Consider the following 20324-nt stretch of genomic DNA (forward strand, 5'->3'; position numbering starts at 1 on the left):
TAGTGGTTGTGGAAACCTGCTTGGATCTTGGAAGTTTTTTGTTTAGAAAGAAGTTCTGTCAAGTATATGCATTTTCATTTCAGGCAGAGGATTTGTTAGAAGAAAAAGAATAGTGTAAGAGTGTGTAAACTATCTAAGCCACATTAAATAATCTGGCTTAGAAAAACATGAGATCTTATTTATAATAATGCCCCTTTTCTCTAAGGTGATACTGAAAACAATCTTGAAGTATCTATAAAAACTTACTGATTCTTTTATTCTTTATTCTCATTCCATCTACTGTTGCCTTTTCTCTGAACTTCTAGTCTACAGACCTTGGTAGCAAGGGCCCCTCAAGGGTGAATGCAGGGTTTCAGGAATGTTTTGCCAGTTGCTTTATGATGATTCTTCACCATACTTTGTCAGCTTATAGTTTCTGAAGTGCAATTATTGCATGTGAGATCACAAGTCTTAAATTGTTCTGACTAAAGACAGTCTTAATTAATTCCATGTATAGCATCTGCAAACTGAGTTAAAGCTGAGTGTTCGTTCAGACATTTCAAAACACAGCTGCCCTAAGAATCACTGCTGTAAGAATTCGAAGATGATGAGAGAAATACAAATAAATATTTTATAAGACAATGTGAAGTTTAATAATCGATTTAATAAAACCCACAATAAAACAACACACCTTTTTTTTCTTCAATTAAACAAATGTATAGTAAATTATTAAAAAACTGCAAATACAATACATATCTACTGTACTTCAACATCTAATTACATCAACTGTAAACCCCAATTTAATTAAAACCCATTTGAGCATTAGTATGTGCAAAATACCTGTTGTTTGTGGGTTTTGACAGTAAATTTGAAAGGATGGGATGCACATTTTTCATGAACTGTGATATGGCTTAATTAATGATAGTGTTTGTATTGCAGCATTACCTTGCCAAGCACAGTGCTGCTCTTCAGCTGCTCCCATGCTGTACACCACTGTTCCTGTTTCTTGCCCAGATACAAACACAATCCGGTGTTATGTGCATTCTGTCCAGAGTCTCAATCTGCTGTCAGCTTTCATCAATAAAAATGCATCATGTGATCCCTTCCTCCAAAAAGGGAAGAAAAGAAGCCAAAATTGTTACCACCAAATCAGCCTTATGAAAATGTGAAACCCTAGCGAGTTTCAAAACAGAAAATAGCTGAAGTGTTCACAGCTGAATATCACAATAACCATAACTGGGCCAAAGCTTTCCTTTCTGATCCACACAGAGAACTACTTTTCATGTCAGTGGAAGTTCTGCATAAAGTGAAAGTACAGAATAAACAAAAAATATTTGAAGGCAAGTTCTTGCCATCTTCTGAACTTCGTAGATCATGTTCTTGCTGCTCTTAGCTTCTTGAATGCCACTGATGTCAGAAGCAGGTTAAATCTGGGCTTGTAGGTGTATGGTAGCTTAGTGTAAAGATTTATTATCTTGGGTACATTCCGAATACAGGGGTTCCACAATGAGGCCAAACAGTTCCACTTTGTGGACTCTGAGCTGTCCAGATGAATACGGAGTCTTTCCAGGTTGCCTCCTCTCTGTAAATACAAAAGGGCCTTTCTGCCACTGCAGGTTGTTATGACATTGTTGTCCAACATCTTTAGGTTACAGAGCTTGCTTGGATTTTGCTTTGTCCATAAGCTAGGTAGTGGGAACTGCTGTCACACTGGCATTCCTGTCAGGATGCTGCCACGCTGTGCTTAAAGCAAAGATGAAAGGTCAGAGATTGTGATGGATGGAATTGTGCATGTCTAAAACTTCTGCTCCCCACTTTCCTGTTAGATGCACATATCTGTAGATTGCATTTGAGAGTATTTCCAAGTCAAATAGCACTTCTCTCATTTGACTTTTCTTTTAAAACAAAACAATCATGGAAAAAATTATCAATTACAGGACATTTATTAATTACAACTAGAATGCATGCTAATCAACTGGCCTTTTAACGTGAATCAAATGATGGTTTAGACATTCAAGATTATTAATAATAAATTCCTCTTACAAGTCAAAACTTTATAAAATAAATAACCTGTTTCTAATGTATAAATCCTATTCTAAAACACATTAAAGATAACTGATCACTTAAAACACTTTGGGTCCAGTGTTGGGTCTCTAGATAAATACCAGAAGTCTGGGCAAGGATCTTCCTGTCTGGATCTCTGAATGCCCAGATTAAAGCTAACTTTCTGGTCTGGGTACAGTAAATTCTGTATTTTGCACTGTCTCCAAAGAGACAGTTTCCATGAGAATTCAACTTAATGTATGTGTTAATAGTTGAGATACTGTCTGAAAATTACTATTGCAAAAATACTGAATAATGAATTTGGGGATCATGATATATTGTGCAACCCTGGTATGATCAGCTTTAGAGACTTTTGACTGAAATACTGAATACCTGATGCTCCTTTTGGAGTGCAGGTACTTTGTGGTACGTAATGTTTAAAGGACAATATTGGACTGTAATTTGTGAGGTATCTGCAGAGCCATGTTCCAGTTTGTAAACAATAATCCAAAACCAGCTTTGTCTAAAAACCATAATAAATTGAATAAACCAGTACAACGGAGAGAGTGAAATACATGTTCTGTAGGGCAACCACTGCACTTTTTGCAGCACCAGTTCTCCCTGCTGCATGTCCCACGGTACAAATCCACATATTAATGGTTACTATTGGATAATTTTCATTTTGCATTTATTGCTCTCAGTCTTTGACTACACAAGGTAAAGAATAAGGCAGCAGTTCCCAAAACATATGAAATTAGGCACTGGAACTCTGACAACTCGCGCAGGTTTTGCTCATTTCCTGTTTGTAACTCTGAAGCTGGACAGAGCACTTGTACATTCCAAACGTGTTCAGCAGCAGATGCCGGGCCTTGGACTGAACGTCCTCCCATTTAGATGAACTACCAGGAACTGCAAAGTTAAGAAAAGAGTTAATAAATTCACTCCTTAAGAAACCTGAGCAATGCAAATGTTCTCAAACTTATCACAGTGTCACCAATGAGAATAATTTTTGTTCACACTTTATTAATTTAATATTGTTCTTGTGGTCACTGTGTACTCTCTCTTCATCATTTTATACCTCTCTTGATAGAACTCTCTGTGTGTCTGATACTCTCCCCCCAAAACCCTGAGCTTTCTTACTAAGAACTGATACTCATAGTATAGTTAGATATCTGAATCAGCACATGTTTTGGCAAAACATTTATTTTTCATATGTTAGATTGTTCCACATTAGAACTTCACCCTTTCTTTCCCTAAACATGTAAGAAAATTTCTGAGGAGAAATTTTGTGTTGGTTTTTTTCCCTACCCAAAGAATCTGCATTGGACATTTTGGTATGAACATATTTTATTTGCAGTTTTCTTTTATACCATGTCTTTCTTGGCCAAGGTGTTCTATTACTTGCTGTACAAAACCAGAGTTAGTAGATTTTCCTTCCCCAGAATGATATTTCTTGGTTCAATTTACATAACAATATGAAGAGGAAGTGGTGGGGTTTTTCCTAAACTTGGATTTAATTTAGAATTATGCTATCCAGGAGCTTACCTAGTTGCAAGTGGACTATGGCAGTTGTTTTTCCTGCAGTGAGAGACCAAACATTTAAATCTTCTATAGAATAAACATCCTCAATTTTCATCAAGTCTTCCTTGATGCGATCCACATTTAAGTGCCTTGGAACTCCTGTGATACCAAACATGAGATAAAATTAATGCTGTCTTCTTAAGTCTCAGTAGCCTTTAAAATGCCATGACAGATCTCAATGTCAAAAAAAATTAGAATTTGTGCTGTTGGATGTGATTAAAAACTTCCATGTTATCAACAGAAAATAATATGGAAATGGGCCTGTAAAGTCCAGTATGGATACAGAAGTTGTACAGGAATTCAGAGCTGCCTCAATGGAATCTGTCCTGTCCAGAATCTGGAATCTGATACTTCATTAGTTTGTCTTTTCTGTTTGCTTCAGCTGAATCTGTTGCCTTGAAGCTAATTGAGGGTTCTGCAAATTTCATCATTTTTGCCTTTTCAGTGAACTTCTACTTTGTTGGATTTTTTTTTTAATCTTCTGTGACAGCAAAAGCACTTGACTGAAGATTCTGAGGTTACTGATTTAACCTTGTAACATAACAAAAGTGAAGTCGATGGTAATTCACATGAGCTAGGAATGTGCAGCTAAAACCTAGGATTTTTCTCCCAGCCTTAACATCTCCACTTTATAAAGTAACAGTACTAGATCAAGCAGTAATAGTTGCCATGTAAGCTGTGATAAAGCAAAGGATGATGCTGCCATGTTTCCCTCTATGTCACACAAGATAAGATCCTTCAGCCCACGTTCAGCCTTTTCTTCCCTTTTTTTTTTTGCATTTTACACCACTCTTAATTTGCAGCTTCCCTTATGGGAACAGTAGATACACACAAGTAATACAAAGGCACTTGTGGGAAAGGGGAGGACAGGACTGGCATGAACCACGTGTCCAACCATTTGCCCATGCTTGGTGCCTCCTTTTACCTGCATTCACACTCACTTTAACTGTACAAGTGATAAAAGTGAGAGTGTAGAACTGAGTCTGGGCAAATGTTCACTTGATTCAGCTGACAGTCACTGCAGACACACAAGAAAGTTCTGTACATTTCACATCTACATCTCCTGATGGTAAAGAGTGTGCAGATATAGGACTTGTGTTGTTCTGGCCCCAGTCAAATACACCTAAAAACTGCTACAATTTAGAGGAGCCATAAAGAACCACCACACTAAAGCAACACCAAGACAGACAGGTCTCCAGGTACAATCCACATAGAGATGGGGATCATGATATTAAGAAAACTGGTATTTTCCATGTAAAGTAGTGCAGATTAGGCACAGATCTTACCTTCCAGAATAATAACTCCCGTGTCACACAGAATTCGAATTGTTGTAAAAACCACCAGTATGGAAAATACATATGTACATATAGGATCAGCAATCTTGTATTCTGGCTGCAAAGGGAAATTCCACAATGTCAAAGGATGTATGAAAACAAGATCACTTACAAAAATGTGACTCAGAAGACACACTTATTTCTAGTTCCAAGTTTCCATGTTTGAATATATATAGTAGAGACAGTTTTGCTTATTTTGCGCGATGTATGAAGCTTATCATAAAATATCATTAAAAAGCTATTTTTAATAACTTATAAAAACAGGCCCCTTTTGACTTTAATCACCAGAGCTGAACTGCCAAGATCCCCTGTGCCTCCTTACCTTAAAGCGGATGATGTAGGCAGCTACGAGCACCCCGATGCTCTGTACCAGGTCGCCCAGGGCGTGCACAAACGCTGCTCTCACGGCCAGGCTGCTGTGCCCGTGGCTGCCGTGCCCGTGGCTGCCGTGCCCGTGGCTGCCGTGCCCGTGGCTGCTGCCCTGCGCTGCGCTCGGAGAGCTCGGCTGAGGTACGTGAGAGTGAGGGTGGGAATGGGAGTGGGAGTGAAGGTGGCCGGATTGATTCAGCAAAAACCCCATTCTGAAAGTGAAAGAAGAGAAATGCTTCAAGAAACGGGCTTTAGGGCTTGTTGGGTGGGGAGGATTTGTTAGGGTTTTTTCATTTTAAACCAAATAATTGAAAAAGTAATACGTGGTGTAATTTCTTGTCTTATTTGGGAAAATTAAGATGTCCAGCAACAAAGTGATCCCGTGACAAAGTTACAGGCCATGAATGAATTAGCAGCTTATTGAGAAATACATTTATGAGTATTAATGGAGAGAGAGGTCTTACATTAAGTTAACTGCAACACCAACGGCTGCTGTGATGAGCATGATATCACCGTTAATTTCATAGTCCATATGGATAGTTCTCTGAACAGCCTCGTACAACAGGAATGCCATAAGGATATAGACCAGCAGTACGCTAATGATGGCTGACAGTACTTCTGCAAACAGAAAGGAAAAAACATTATAAAAATGTGTCTCAGATCCATTTCTATTTCCAAATTAGAATGTGGACAGGGCCTTGTTTTAACTACTTTATCCACATCATACCTAATATAAACAAACAAGTTGTGCAATAAATAAAAGTTGTAAAATAGGATTAACCAACAGAATTTGTTCTAACAAACTCCTTTACATGTCCCTGTCACCAGTAAATACCTCAAAGTATGTTTTCTCTGAAAACGTCTGCACAGGTGATGATCCTGCCTTCTTCAGATAACCAGAACACCTGCCTGAGAATTCACAGGCAAAGGCCCTGTCCAGGAATGAGGAGGACAGGTGATCTCAAACATTACCAGCCTACCCACAAATAAGGGAAACCTTGATTTTAAGTGTCCAGAGTATTAAGTTGGGTTTAGAAATTATTTTTATATCCTTTTTTTTTTTAGGATGGAGAAGAAATTACAAAAAGTTAAAGAAATCAAACAGTACAAACTTGTCACACATTATACTCTTAAGCTCCTTGACATATGTGTTCATAAATGTTATCTGAGGCAGATTTCAGCTACAAAGGCTTGCTTAATGTAAGTTTCTGTATTGCTGTGATATGCCATTCAAACATTATCTAATATTTACCAAATATTATTATTTCACAAAAAGCAAAAGCATTATGACTATTATTTTAGCATAGAAATTTTATCTGATCAGCAGGGACTTTCAAAAGGAAACATAAATCTAAATAAAGATAAAAATTAGAAAACTAATGAAAATGAGTATTTCACTGTCCTCTGCTTTCTGCTGCCATTTACATCTGTGGAAAATGCTTACAGTTCTCTGTGAGGTTCCTGCTGTTCAGACGGGAGGTAAACAGGGCTAAATATTTTATAGGTCAGGACTTTTGTGCTGCCTCAGTACCCAAGTCATGAAATTGTGCTGGTAATAGCACACAAACCTGAGAAGGATGAGTCCACACTACAATTTTAAGGTCCTAGTGTAAAGAAAATAGGTATTTCCAAATGGGCCACTAGATTGCTTTTATCATAAATGTACTTTTACCCTCTACCTTCATATTCTGAAAACTATCGCCTGCAGCAGCTAAAACTTAAAAGGCAACACAGCTGGCAGAGAAAACATTAGCCCAGTTAAAGACTGTCTCAGTTATAATCAACTTAATACAGGGCTTTACAAAAAGCCCTGGGAAAACCTTAATGCTTGCTTCATTGTATTGCATATAAATCTGCAGCCATGCCTGAGTAATCTGTAATCATTATGCATAATGCTCATTACTGTCACTTGCCAGATGGATCACTGGGATCTCAGCCTTCCTCTGTGAACTCAAAGATCAGAGGTGGAATTAATTAACTTGGAATTGTAATGGTTGTTCTTCCCCCTAGTTCCACACATGTTGCCCTGATTTATTCCCCAGTAAGGGCAAAATTCTGCCCTTGGCTGTACCATAGTTCTAAGAATACTCATCTGAGAATTCCCTCTCTTCTTCCTCTGCTTTCAATCTGTCACCATGAAGTACAGCTTAGGTTACTGCAGATGTCTTCTCTAACACTGAAGTGTTTTAATTTTATTTATTGAGTATTACAGCTATATCAGCATTTTAATGTCACCAAAATCAGTTGATCCATGCACTGAATTATTAACATCATTATGGGAGAAGAAACTCACACCAACACATTTAGCTGCTGGGTAGTGTGTCAATGCCTGGATGAGGAACAGCATTACCAGGCAGTAACAAGGCTCTGAAAGTCAACTGTCATAATCTGAGATGATTTTAGAGCAACTTCAAAATCCTGGAAATATCCACAAAAATGGAAATTATCTTTACAAAGCTGGCAGATTATTCAGGGCAATAGTCCTAAAAATACACAATACATTGTTTAGAAGTTTTTCCAGAATGCTTTTTTAAAAACTTGTGAAGCCATAGCACATTAGCATTTACCAGAGAAATAATATAGTGTGCTTTTAGAATCTAAACCCATGTTTTCTGCACTGGAACCAGTGTTTTCCTTGCAGTTTCTTCCAGAGTCCCTGTCATGTCAGCATTGTGGATTTGTGCTGAGATCTTTCACTTCTTGTGAAATGAACTGTGCATGGTCTCAGTGGACTGGCTGATTCTGTCATTACTAACATTGTCTCTGCAGCAATGGATGAGTGCCAGGTTCCATATCTATGCTTAAATCTGTTCAGTGCCTTGCTGAAAAGGAGGTATCTGCACTCGGTGGGGAAACTGAACTATTTTTGGCTTCAAGAATTTAATTCTTCTTTAACATGACTGCAGTTTCCATTATTTTGTCTTCACTTTTCTAACTTATTCCTGTATCTGTCAGCTTCCTTTTCACAACTGAAAAGGGAATAAAACTGAAGATGGAACTTATATATTATGTATTCAAAGAGAATTCAAATAAATTAAAATTAGTGCTAAGTTCCTTCTGGAATTTGACTAGACAACTAACAGGTCTGTTGCTTTTACAAAGTGATGTTTATGGGAATAATTGAAAATTCATCATTCTGCAAACAAAAATGATAACAAGTACCAGAAACGTTCATTAGGACATTTTCATGCCTACTGAATGTATGGATTATTTCAAAACTTAATGCAAAGCAGGTCAGTCATGAGACAGTTCTTGCACATATTCCCAGCTTTAAACAAATAATCCACATATTCTTCTGTGACAGATGCCCAATCTGTACCCTACTTTTAACATCCTGACACGTTGTAACATCTCTCTTGTGAAGTTTAAACTATTGTTGAACTGATATTATTTGCTGACAAGCTTCTTACATATAGGTTACTTGAAAAAATGTGTTACAACAAGGATATACCCTAGGAACTGCTTTGTTCCATTGCCAGCACTCGCTGATGTGTGAAACTGGACCCTCAGGCCACAGCATTCAGACTGGGTGCCTAAAATCAGGCAAATAAATTTCACAAATGTGATTTTTAAAAATACTGTCTCTAGTCATTTTGAACCATCCCATCTTCTGTACTTTGGGGGTCCCTGGCAAAGCTTTGACTCACTTCCTCTTCCTTCCTGCAGCACAGAAACTTCTTCCCAGCCCCAGGCTCTCCTCCTGCTCATCCAGAGAGCTGCACTGCTGCTACTCATGCAGGATGGTAGAATTAAAAGGAACCCCTGGAAACTGTGCAGTCTTGCTCAAAGGAGGGTGAGCCACAGTGGGCTGCTCAGGGCTGCTTCCAGGTGGGTTTCATGTATTTCCACTCCACAACCTGTTCTAGTCTTTGACCACCTGCTGGCACGGGGAGCAGAAAAGGAGGAGCAATTGTTGCAGAAGTGAGAAGCTGCTCCCTGTAGCTGCTCCTAGAGAGAAGGGCAGTACAGATTAATTTTATGGGCCACATCTGGCCCATGGACCACCACTGGTTCAGTCAGGCTAGTATATGACTAGTATTTTTCCTGGCAGTAAACTGGAAAGAAAAAAATATACAGAAAATGAGGTGGCAGGAATCCTCAGGGATTTCTTCTTTCAGATTAATAGAAAAGTCAGCAAAAATTTACAGAACTGAGTAATATTTTAATGGTTAAGTAAGATCCTTTTATTTTTTTTTTAAGATAAACCTCTGTTTTAAGCTAGGCATGTTTAAGGTATGTGCTATTTGATTTTAGAAAAATTACAAAGGCATGCAAACTACCCAAATTATTTTGAAATAGGGTTAAAGTAGGTATAAATGCTAACATCCTTCTGGAGAGTATGAGCAAATGCCAGGGGCATACCTGCAAGGTCAGGTTTCAGTATCAGAGGAGCTCCTATCACAAAATTAAAACTTCATGAAAGAAAAGTTTGTAATGGGAAATGCTGGCATTGCTAATGCTTTCTTGCTAGAGCCCCAAAGAGCTTAGCTAGTGTACAGAGTTATGCATTCATGCACTAGTGACTAACTGATGACAAATGACAAGGAGTGATGGAGTTGTTGAATTCTACTGCTGTTCTAGCAGCCAAAATAAGAATTGCAAATAGTGACTACACAAGAATGAAATTCCTTGAAAAATGTATGCTATAGAGTGTTATAGATAACAGGTAGAAAACTGGGGCACTAGAAATTATATATTTCATGAAAAAGATACTTTGAAGTTTTTGCTAAAATGTCTACAGACCTGCAGCTGTATATTATATCCAGTTAGTAACCACATGAAAACACCCTTTATCATCATTACATTTCCAAACATGAAGTAATAAATCCTGAAAATATTCTTCCAAGGGCTAGTCCATAATTCTTTTTATACTTCTTTTTAGAGACACCTAAACTGGACAGAGGTTAAGTAACTTGCTGTATTTTGCAAACCATGGGGCATTTTGACCTCAGCTTTCTGTGGTTTGAGGAATGCAAGAGGGATACTGATTTATACAAGTTCTGGCAGAGCAGAGCTCTCTAATAATATGTTCTACATAACTTCTTAGTTGTGGATTAAAATGTAATTTTTCACATTGAATAGGACCTTTTTCCAGTATCACAATTCTGCTGAAGTCAACAAGATATTTTAACTCCAGGGCATTGGCAATAATCTGTTGTGAACAACCAGGGGCTGACATGCACAGCTCCTGCACCAACAATGTCATCAAGAATTTGATTCCCCAGCCTTCCTCTTCTAGAAGGAAGATGAATCAAGCATTCAGAATTTAACTCTGAACCTGCTAAGTGCCAGTTCCACAGAAATGGAAGGACTTGTCCTGCTCCCAGTGAATGAAATTCTGCCGTCAAACTTTGGGCCAAGTTTGAATTTTTGGTTTTTTTAATCTATTCACTTGTGGCAATACAACCAAAACAGTGTATCCCCAATGCCACTGAAAGGACATTGAGTGTCAGTTAAAGCAACTCTCAGGTTTGTTGCTACTTTCTTTCTAGCTACCTGTTCTTCTAGAATTAGGTGCTCATTACAGTTTTTGCTTAAAATACTCTTTAATAGCAAAATCTGATAGCTACATACCTAAGCGATGAAATCCAAAAGTGAACCTCTTTGTTGGAGATTTTGCAGACAGCCAGAGAGCGAGGAGGGTCAAAATAATACCACTAAGGTCAGTTAGCATGTGAAGTGCATCTGTCATAATTGCTAAACTGTTAGCAACATAGCCACCTGAAAACATAATAGGAAAAGTCAGGACATATGACATTTTTAATTATTTTACATAATATCCTCTAGCACAGCTTACAGTTATTTTTTTTCAGAATAGCATATGAGAGCCCTTCTTATACCCACTAAACATGGAGGGGTGTTTGCCATTACAAGCAAAATGCCATGCTATAATTTAAAGCTACCATAGTTAAAAGTGCAGTCAAGTGTGCTTTCTGTTAAGAGCAACATAGAAAGGATTCACTCCTGTTATTCTAACAGAGACTACTTGCATCAGAACGTTTGCAAGATCAGGTCCAAACCAGTTTTGTATCTTTTCTCTACATATTACTGCACATGTGTTTAATCAACTGATTCTTTTGTTAAACTACATCTGTTAAACACTCTGACATAAAAGACCATAAACAGAACTCCTTAGATTCAATGACCATGAAATTTACCCTGTCCTCTTTTTATTTTTATTACCTTATCATTTAACATTAATTATTCCCCATCCTGGCAGAAGTGTGTAAGTTCTTGCAACATCTATTGCAGACAATGACTTTCACTTGTACAGCATTTCCCTTTGTTATTGATTACCATAATTTTTTCTTGTAATAATGAGCTACATTGAGACAAATAACCTGAGATCAAAGGTTAACATCTTTGTTCCAATTCAATTGCTAGCACTGCTCCTGGATGAGTGAGAGATTTAAACAATGCACCTCTTGCTTAAGTATCCCTTATACAGAGGGGAATCAAGGACAGGCTGTGTTGTCTCCCATATGCTTGAAGGTAAGCCCATTATCTCAGAATCTAAGATCAAATTTTCAGTGTCAGCTCAGCTAATATTTGGTTTCTCTTTTTACCTGGAGATTGTCATGCAGCCTGTAAATTGTACTGAGCAAAGTGTGCAGCTGGTGTGCCATTTGGCAGGCTTCAGGCTCCAGCTAACATTTCAAATAAAGAAATCTTCATATACAATTAAAATTGTCTTAGTGAATAGGCTGACCAGAGGAAATAGCAAAGGGGAATTCACAACTGGCTGATAGCTTTAAAGACTGGTCAGAAAACCTTTGTGTGTGTGTGTGTGTGGCTGTGGGTGTCCTTATGTACACACCTGCAGACAGAGTTACTCTCTCCTCCCCAGCCAAACACGGAGCACAGCTGTACTGCAGTACTGTTTGTGCTGTGGCCACCTACCAAATGCACTACATTTCAAACAGCTCCTTTCCTCCAGCCCCTTTCTTCAATTGTTCAGAACTTTCTATGTCAAATTCTTCTGAGGCTGAAATTCTCCAAAAGGCCATCGCAGCTCAAAAACAATGACTTTTTAAGATTTAGCAATTCAGCAGCTTTTTTAATAAAATTAGTTATGCCTTTCCTTTCTGAATAATAATTTGTATTCTCCCATAATTTAAAAAAATTATTTAGAAAGTGCAACTCAACCTCTTTTATAGTCAACAGAAAAGAAACAATAATTTATATGTAAGGTCATTTAGTTCAGCACTTTACATATATCATTATTTGCAGTATATATGTTGATTCATATGTATTATTTTGAGAATCACTTCATCCAAGAAGAGTCATTTCCATTTCAACTAGCCTCTCACTTTTAAAGATTTTCAAAATAAAAGTGTAAGGAAGGAATTCAGATACTGAAGCTAAATATAATGCAGCGTGTGGATTAAGAAAACATAATTGCCATTTAGGAGATCCTGAAATCAAAGGTTCTCTGTTTCTAAAGGTATTGGTTCATCACGTGGTTATAGGTACTGCCTAGGGACTGTTTAGATACAACTGGCAACGTGGAAAAAAAGACATCTATAACCTTTACAAACAGCTTGATGGCTCACCACTGTTTTCAGTGACCCATGAAGGACGCAGTTCTCCTCATGGATGATCAATTAGAAATCTCTAAACATAACTGGAAACATCAAAACCCTGTGAGAAAAGCTAATATGTTTTTCATTTCTTGATGCACAATGGTTTCCCCAAAGTGTAAATTGTTATCCAACTGGTCATCAAATGAAGCAACAAACACTGAGATAGGCTGAAGTAATGAGTTTGGAAAAAATATGCCAATCAAGATCTTACAAAAAAAGCTGCTGAAACAAGATTTCCTTAATCTTGACATTTTTACTGAAAAAAATTAGTTGTCTGATAGAATCTTCTGCCTTTCTTTTAGAAAATCAAATCTGTCAAAGATCATAGAAGGAAGTCAGTTAAAATATCCTACACTATCAGAATTTCCCATATACCTGAGCTTCAGATCAATTCATAAAGTCTGGAAATTTGAAACCAACCAAAGACAACACAGTACCTGGCTGGAATGAAATAAATTAAACAGGTGGGACACTGACCCAGGATTTGGGGGCTGTATCTCTAATTACTCTTCTGCTGATTATTACTTGCCCTGTGACAAGTCATTCAGGTCAAGATCCATAGAATTACAGAGATATCCAAACCCTCTATTTATTCTCTGTGGAAGATGGATGCCTGAATATTTGATGGGTCTGATTCTGTGTTCAAAGAACGAAATATGGCTGGAACCAGCACACCCAGAGCTGAGGAGGACAAGTCCACAGTACAGCACTAACACTCTGTACAGACAAATCCAGCCTGCTCAAGCCCTGACTGTGCAGGAAGAACAAAGATGATGTGACAGTGATCAGAGTATTTTTACTCTCAACATCTATTATTTCTAGAGCTCTCCCTGCACTAGCTATGGAGAGGTCTCCAACAGCATGAATCAGATCCACAGCCCCAAACAGAAATGCCCCCAGTGACTTGAGCATCAACCTGCCAACAGTCAGACATTATTCAGTAAGAGGCCCTTCAGATGAAATAAATTCAGAGTACATCAGAACTCAGTTGATACAATCAACTAACATCACTCTCACGTTAAAGGATGTCTAAGCTTAAAATACAACACTATTGCTTATCAAATTTACCTGAGTTTATGCTGAACCAAAATCTCAGCCAGAGAAAAAACATGGAGCCAGGGGGCATAAGGAGGCATTCAGCCAAATCCCCAGAGGTTTGACACATAGTGCCTTAGCCATAATCTGATGTATTGTGGCCTGTTATTAATGACCAGCCACACACTGAGACATGCTGAAAGGCAAAACCACTTTTTTCCATTAACCCACATTCCTGAAATAAGGCCCCAAATAAAACTGGTGCAGACATAGTCAATATTCTGATCTCTCTTAGAAAAAATTGAACGTTTCTTGTAGGGTTTTTTCCCCCTACATCTGTGGGACAAACTGCAATAGTTATCCTCTATCAATTATTTTGTTCCCTATCCATCTTGCACAAGTTTGTCTTAAGAACATAATTCACAGTTGTCCTAGCAAAAGCATCCAAGAGCATGATCTCACTTCACACAAGTACTCAACTGACTCAATTTGCAGAAGTCAGGAGGAGGATGTAGATCCCATGCTGCTGTTCTTCACTTCCAGAAAGTTTTAATGATTTGAATTTTTGTGTGTATTTGAATTATGGCAAGTAATTAATCTGATTAGCTCTGATTCAGACTTGAATGTTGAAATTTAAGACATTTAAAAGCAATTAATTGCTATGGAGAGACCTGGCTCAACATAGATACCAAGGTACTGGCACTGTGCAGTGCTCCCCACAACTCCAAATCAGGGGACAGTGGGAGAGAACATTAAAGCATTTTTCAGGAGGCTGAGTCACACCCAAGAGACACTTGCACGGCATGGCATGGCTGTATCCAAAATACAGATAGCAAGAGGACACAGTAAGTGAACAGAGATTAACAGATAAATACTGAACTTTGTAAAAATGATAAGACAAAGGCATAACATTTAACAGCTAATCTATGCATCTCAAGGACACTCACATTTTATTTCAAGTCTATGCTGCTACAGCCTATTTGATAAAGCACAGTTGTATAATGTTGGTGTATAATGCACAGGTTGTCCTCATCCTGCACAGCACAGCTGTTGGGAGGAAGCAATAAAAACTAAACTTGAGCAATAGGTTCGTTCTTCTGACCAACAATCAGGTGCTTATATGGGAACTCATTTTCAGGTAAAACCCCACTGTACTTCTGCAAGTACTAACAAAAACCACAAATAATTTAATGCAACTACTTGGGATTCTTATATGTTGTAGCAGGAAGTGTTAAATTAACTGTCACTTTAAATGACTGTGCTCATATGATTTATGTCTGGATGGAGCACATGCTAGTCCAGAGCACAGAAGGACATCAAGAACTTCCCAAGGGAGTGATGTCTCCACTGGATTGCCGTTGATAGCTCAGGACTTGTCATTTTAGTTCTAAGTAGCAGTGTGTATTGCTGTACCTGGTAAATAAAGACAAATACCTCCGAGTATTACGTTCATTATTATGGTAAATGTCACATTTTCCTCTTGTCTCTTGCTGCAAGCACAGCAAGATTTTATGGCCCTTGATTAAAAAATACTGCGATTGAAATTGTTCATGCCACTTCTCCTTTGTTAAAAACAACTTTAAAACTTGCAAGAAGAAATAAAAATCCATTAGACAAAGAAAAATTTGTATATTTTATGCCATTTCGGGGAACTGATGAGAGATTCAGGTAGGGAAAGTTGCAAATTCTTTCAAGGAAAATACAGGTGGACTTTATTTCCTCTCACTCTCTGCATGTGCAGCTCATCTCTCTGGTCTCTCTAAAGGACTGATGGTTCAAAGCCAAGGCCACAGCAGCCTAACAAGCTGTGAGGCACCGTGCCGGAGGGACGGCACAGAAGGCCCCCGACTCACCTATGAGCTCCCCCGTCATGAAGAGGAGGTAGAGGAGAGCAGCGAGCGTCAGCCGCTTCTTCACCTTCCTCTGCTTGGAGCGCTCCCGCCGGCTGCTGCAGCCGCTGCAGGGGTCCGGCCGGCCGGCCCGGGCGCTGCGCAGGGCGATGTCCCGGTCCAGCAGGGACTCGTCGTCGGACGGTAGCCCCGGGGACGCCCCGTTCACCGGCGTCTCCGGGGCCGCCTCCGAGCCGTCGTCCGCCACCACCACGCGCAGCTTGTTAAACCTGGGGAAGTCCTCATCCCCCACCTCGTCCGAGAAGTCAAAGGCACTGGAGTCGTTCAGGAACAGAGGGTCCTCGCTCTTCCCTAGAAGGGACTTGATGCTCGCCCAGAGCCCGGCCCCAGCCATAGCGGCGGCGCTCGGGGGCCTCGCCGGGCGCGGCCGAGCCGCCGCGGGCGGCTCCGCTGGCGCAGCTGTGCCCTCGCAGGCGGCGCCCCGACCGCTCGTCGTCCCGTCAGGGCATGTCCCCTACATCGCCCCGCCGGGCCCCGCGCAGGTCGGACGGAAAGAGGCGCGGGGCTCCGCCGCGGAGCGCCCCGGCACCGCCGGCCCACGGCGCCGCCTCCGCGCCGGGCACCGCGCCGCGAGGCGCTGTCACCGCCCGCGCCCCGGTCACCCCGCGCAGCGTTCAGCCGGCGCAGCCCCGGTCACGCCGCGGCCGGGCAGGCGGCGCCCGGCGCGGGGCCGCCTCCCTGCCGGCGCAGGGGGAGCGCCGCCGCCGCCGCCATGCGCGTCACATCCCTCCGCTCCGCGCACCGCCGCGGGCGGGCAGCGCGCCGCCCTCGCAATCCCTGAGCGCCCCCGGGGCCGCCCTGCGTGCGGCGGCGGCAGCAGTTGGTGGGAGTCGCGTCCCCTGCGCGCCCGCGGACCCCGCCAGCACCGCGCCTGCGCCGCCCGCGTGGGACGACCGCGGGTTCGAGTCCCGCTGCCGCCGCCTCGCCGCGCCCGCGCTGTCCGCGGAACGGGGGGACCGCGCTGCGGGCTCGGGGGGCGCAGGGGCCCGCCGGTGCGGCGGCATCCGCCTGTCCGCCGGGGTGGCCCGTCCCTCCGTGCCTTTGTGTTCAGTGGGTAAATACCATGCGAGGTAGAGGCTAAGAACTGCCAAAGCCATACAATGAAGGTATGGTGGTCTGTGATAGGCAGGAAGCTGTGTTCAGAACGCTGGAAGCCTGAACTGCATAGTTCCGTGCTCTGGCTTCAGATTTTGAACGGCAGAAGTTTGCATTGTATTGCTTTTCTCTTCTGTTATGGCACAGCTCTTTACATTGTTTCAGTAACTCTGTTAAGGTAGAGTTGTAGGAAGTTTCATACGTCTTTCTGAACATTCCTTAAAGGATGTAACGAGAAACAAACCTCAAGGACCCCGCTGTTGTATAATTCCTTTCATAGCTGTGCTCTTACACAAGACTAATTAGATTCTTGCCTTTATTAATTTTTCTGAGAGGTTATTCCTGCTCCTCATGGTCTGAGTACTTGAAATTTTCTTCTGAGTTTCAGCCTGCACGTGTTCTGCCAAATTCTGTTACTGTATTCAGTCAATTTGCTAAACCATAAACATTTCTGGGAAATCATGCCTGTCAGAGAGAAGGTACATATCTTGCTTAGTTACTGGGTTGAAGGAAGTTACCAAGGGAAGATTTTAGAGTTGTATAGAAGTGCAGGATTTTGGAGAAGGGCACTCCTTTTCTGGTCAAAGGCCGATAGCAGATTCTGGTAGGCATCAGGGTAGTGCTGCAGGACAGGGAGTGAGCCCCTCCTTGGAACTGGCCCCGCGGGAAGGGAGTCCTCTGCGGTAAACTGGCCTTGGGTGGAGGTTGCTTATTGTTGTTCTCTTAATGATGTCCAAAAATAGACAGTATGACCCTTTATCTGAGCTCCCTTGCCACTTTACAATGTGGCTTTGTTCCTGAGTGCGAATCTCAGGTTATTTTTCTTCAAGTTGCTAAAGTGGTGCCCCCTCCTGCCCTTTTACCCGCCTCATGATTCCCCCAGCATTGTTACCAGCACAATTGTTCAGGGGCCAGACATGAACTGAGTCCCTGAAATGGGTCAGAATTAAACAATGCATATTGGGAGGGTTTGGGATATATTTGTATGTGTAACTGAGACTGCTTGCATGATCTCAACTTGTACAGACATCCATATGACAACGAGGGGGCAGCGAACAGTGTGGGAGTCAGAATGAGCAGCCAAGGATGGGAACCAGTTAAGCCAGCCTTGCTGCCCAGGAAAGTGCTCCCAGCTGTGTTCCAGTTCACCCATTTTTGATGTTTTTGTTCTCTCTGCGTGATTTAACTCACTCTGTGTTTCAAGAGTTTCACCACTTGTACCAGCACAAAGTGAGTGAAGGACACACAGGCATGAGCAGCCAGGTGCCAGGAGGCACCAAAAGAGCTGCATTTAAAACTGTGTTAAAATGTTGGGCTCTACGCTGGAGCTTTGCCACTCCTACAGGAACAGAAAGTTCCAGCACTGAGGAAGGGTACTTAGCCGGAGGGACTAACACACTAAACCAGGGCACCAAGGTTTGCCAGCTCATCTTGTACTGAATAACTAAGACCAGACATGTTATCAAGTCAAGAACCAGCTCATGCATTGGAAAGATGAACCTCTGTTCTCTGAGCAGAACTGTTTGTACCAGCTACACGCAATTTCTTCATTGGAACAGCCAAGGCTCTGCTCTTTCTATAAGTTTACTTAACGAGGACAGAGAGTTTCTAAGAGGTTACCTATTAATGTGAAGTATTTCCTTTTCATGTTGTCATCCCTGAAGTCATGTGGCACTTCCAGGGCTGATGGTTTAAAACATCCTATTTTCTATACAATTCAAGCTAACTTAACTCCATTTTCACTCACATTTCTAGGGTGGGGCATAGTTAAAATAGATGTAACTGCTTAAATCAGTTGCAAATAAAATCCAAAATGCCAGTGTGACAGTGTCCATTAAAGGTTTCTGAACACAGTTGCTACAACATAAAATGAAACACAATTATGTGGTGTTAACAGTATTACAAACATAGGCACTTGGGAAATAGTTACTGTGAAACAGAGGACATTTTGCAGAAAAAAAGGAAAAAGAAAAGTTTTCTGCCATTCTCTTTTTTGGAACATTTGGGTTGACAAACAGTTAAATTTTAATTTGTCTAGAAAACCAGATAGCAGTTTTCTATTCCAATCCTTAGTCTATTTCTGCAAGACGTGGGAAGGCCTGGAACAGGCAAAGCAAGAGCACAAATCTGAAACTCCCACATCTCAAGTGAGACTATTTCAGAGTCATTATCTCACTTGTTCTTACTAGAAAATCCATCTGGAAACTGCAAAGTCTTTCCCAGTGAAACTTTCAACAAAAGTTGTGGGTTTTCCCCCCTACCAAAAGAAACTTTTAAGTAAAATTGCTAACCAATTGGAATTAAGAATTTGAGTCTGTTCGACTTAATTAACAACTTCCTCTTGTTGCTTTAAAAAAGCAGAAAAATAGGTCTTTAATCTGATGATGGAATAGTGACATAATTGTGAGCAGAAGTTATTTAGAATATGGGTAAGAACAAAAATGCAAATGAATTTGCAACAACCTTGCTGTTAGAAATGTTCATTTTAAGGTTGACAGATCACCTCAAAATCCCCCTTTTTTTGCCTCAATCTGTTTCTGAAAAGCATTAGGGGGACTGCCTGAATTGAATTTAATCTTTAAGGTGTGGGGATACATTAAAATACCGCATTAAAATAAACTTTCTGAGTGGTCCTTCGTTAGTTTTTCTATAGTTTCACCTGCATTTCCTGAAAAGAGGTAAAAGAGGAAAAAACTATAAGTCCTACCATACAAAGCTGATTTTCATTTAAGAATATATATACTTGCAAGTTGGTTAGGGCAGGGTGCTGGTAACACCAGGGTGGCAGTTTCATCCCCATATGGGCCACTCACTTAAGAGCTGAACCTAATGATCCCTCTGGGCTCCTTTCAACTCAGAATATTCTAAGATTCTGTGTGAAGTTATTACTGCTCTTGCACACTGTTGGGGGAGATGCAGAGACAGACACATACACAAAAGCTACAAGTAGGGTAAAGTCTGCACTGTTTCTGGAGAATCCAAATCTGTAAAATACAAGAGCAAGGATGTCCCTACGAAAGGGCACCTGCGGTGACTGTAGTTGTTTTCTGCGCGGCAGCAGAGCTCCCTGGGCTGCGCTGCGCTGCTCCCGCCGGGCAGCCGCTGTCCCCGGCCAGGCCGGGCCGCAGCCATCGCACCCCGCTCGCTCAGGCCCTGCACCACGGCGGGGGCTCCGGGGGGCTGCAACCGGCGCACGTCGAGGCTCGGCCCGGCCCCAGCGGCTGCTCCCGCGGCCAAGCGGCTCCCGACCGCTCCGGGCGAGTCAGGCACTCCCGGGCAGCAGAAGGGAGCGCCAGGCGCGGCCCCGCTGCCAGGCGCGGCCCCGCTGCCAGGCGCGGCCCCGCTGCCAGGCGCGGCCCCGCTGCCAGGCGCGGCCCCGCTGCCAGGCGCGGCCC

At 41.6% G+C, this 20324-nt stretch overlaps 1 protein-coding gene across 1 annotated transcript; it reads right to left on the reverse strand.

The window, feature by feature from the left end:
• Positions 1–629: 629 nt before the first annotated feature.
• On the reverse strand, positions 630–16469 carry SLC30A4 (solute carrier family 30 member 4). The gene is made up of 7 exons (XM_084213874.1): positions 15778–16469; positions 10881–11027; positions 5771–5924; positions 5260–5518; positions 4890–4995; positions 3568–3702; positions 630–2931 (listed from the first exon to the last, which is right to left on the reverse strand). The coding sequence occupies exons 1-7, from the start codon at positions 16166–16168 to the stop codon at positions 2777–2779; spliced, it is 1347 nt and encodes a 448-aa protein (XP_084070000.1). The 5' UTR covers positions 16169–16469; the 3' UTR covers positions 630–2776.
• Positions 16470–20324: the final 3855 nt, after the last annotated feature.

This window comes from Fringilla coelebs (genome assembly GCF_963513975.1).
Source record: "Fringilla coelebs genome assembly, chromosome: 12".
NCBI classification, from domain to species: Eukaryota; Metazoa; Chordata; class Aves; order Passeriformes; family Fringillidae; genus Fringilla; species Fringilla coelebs.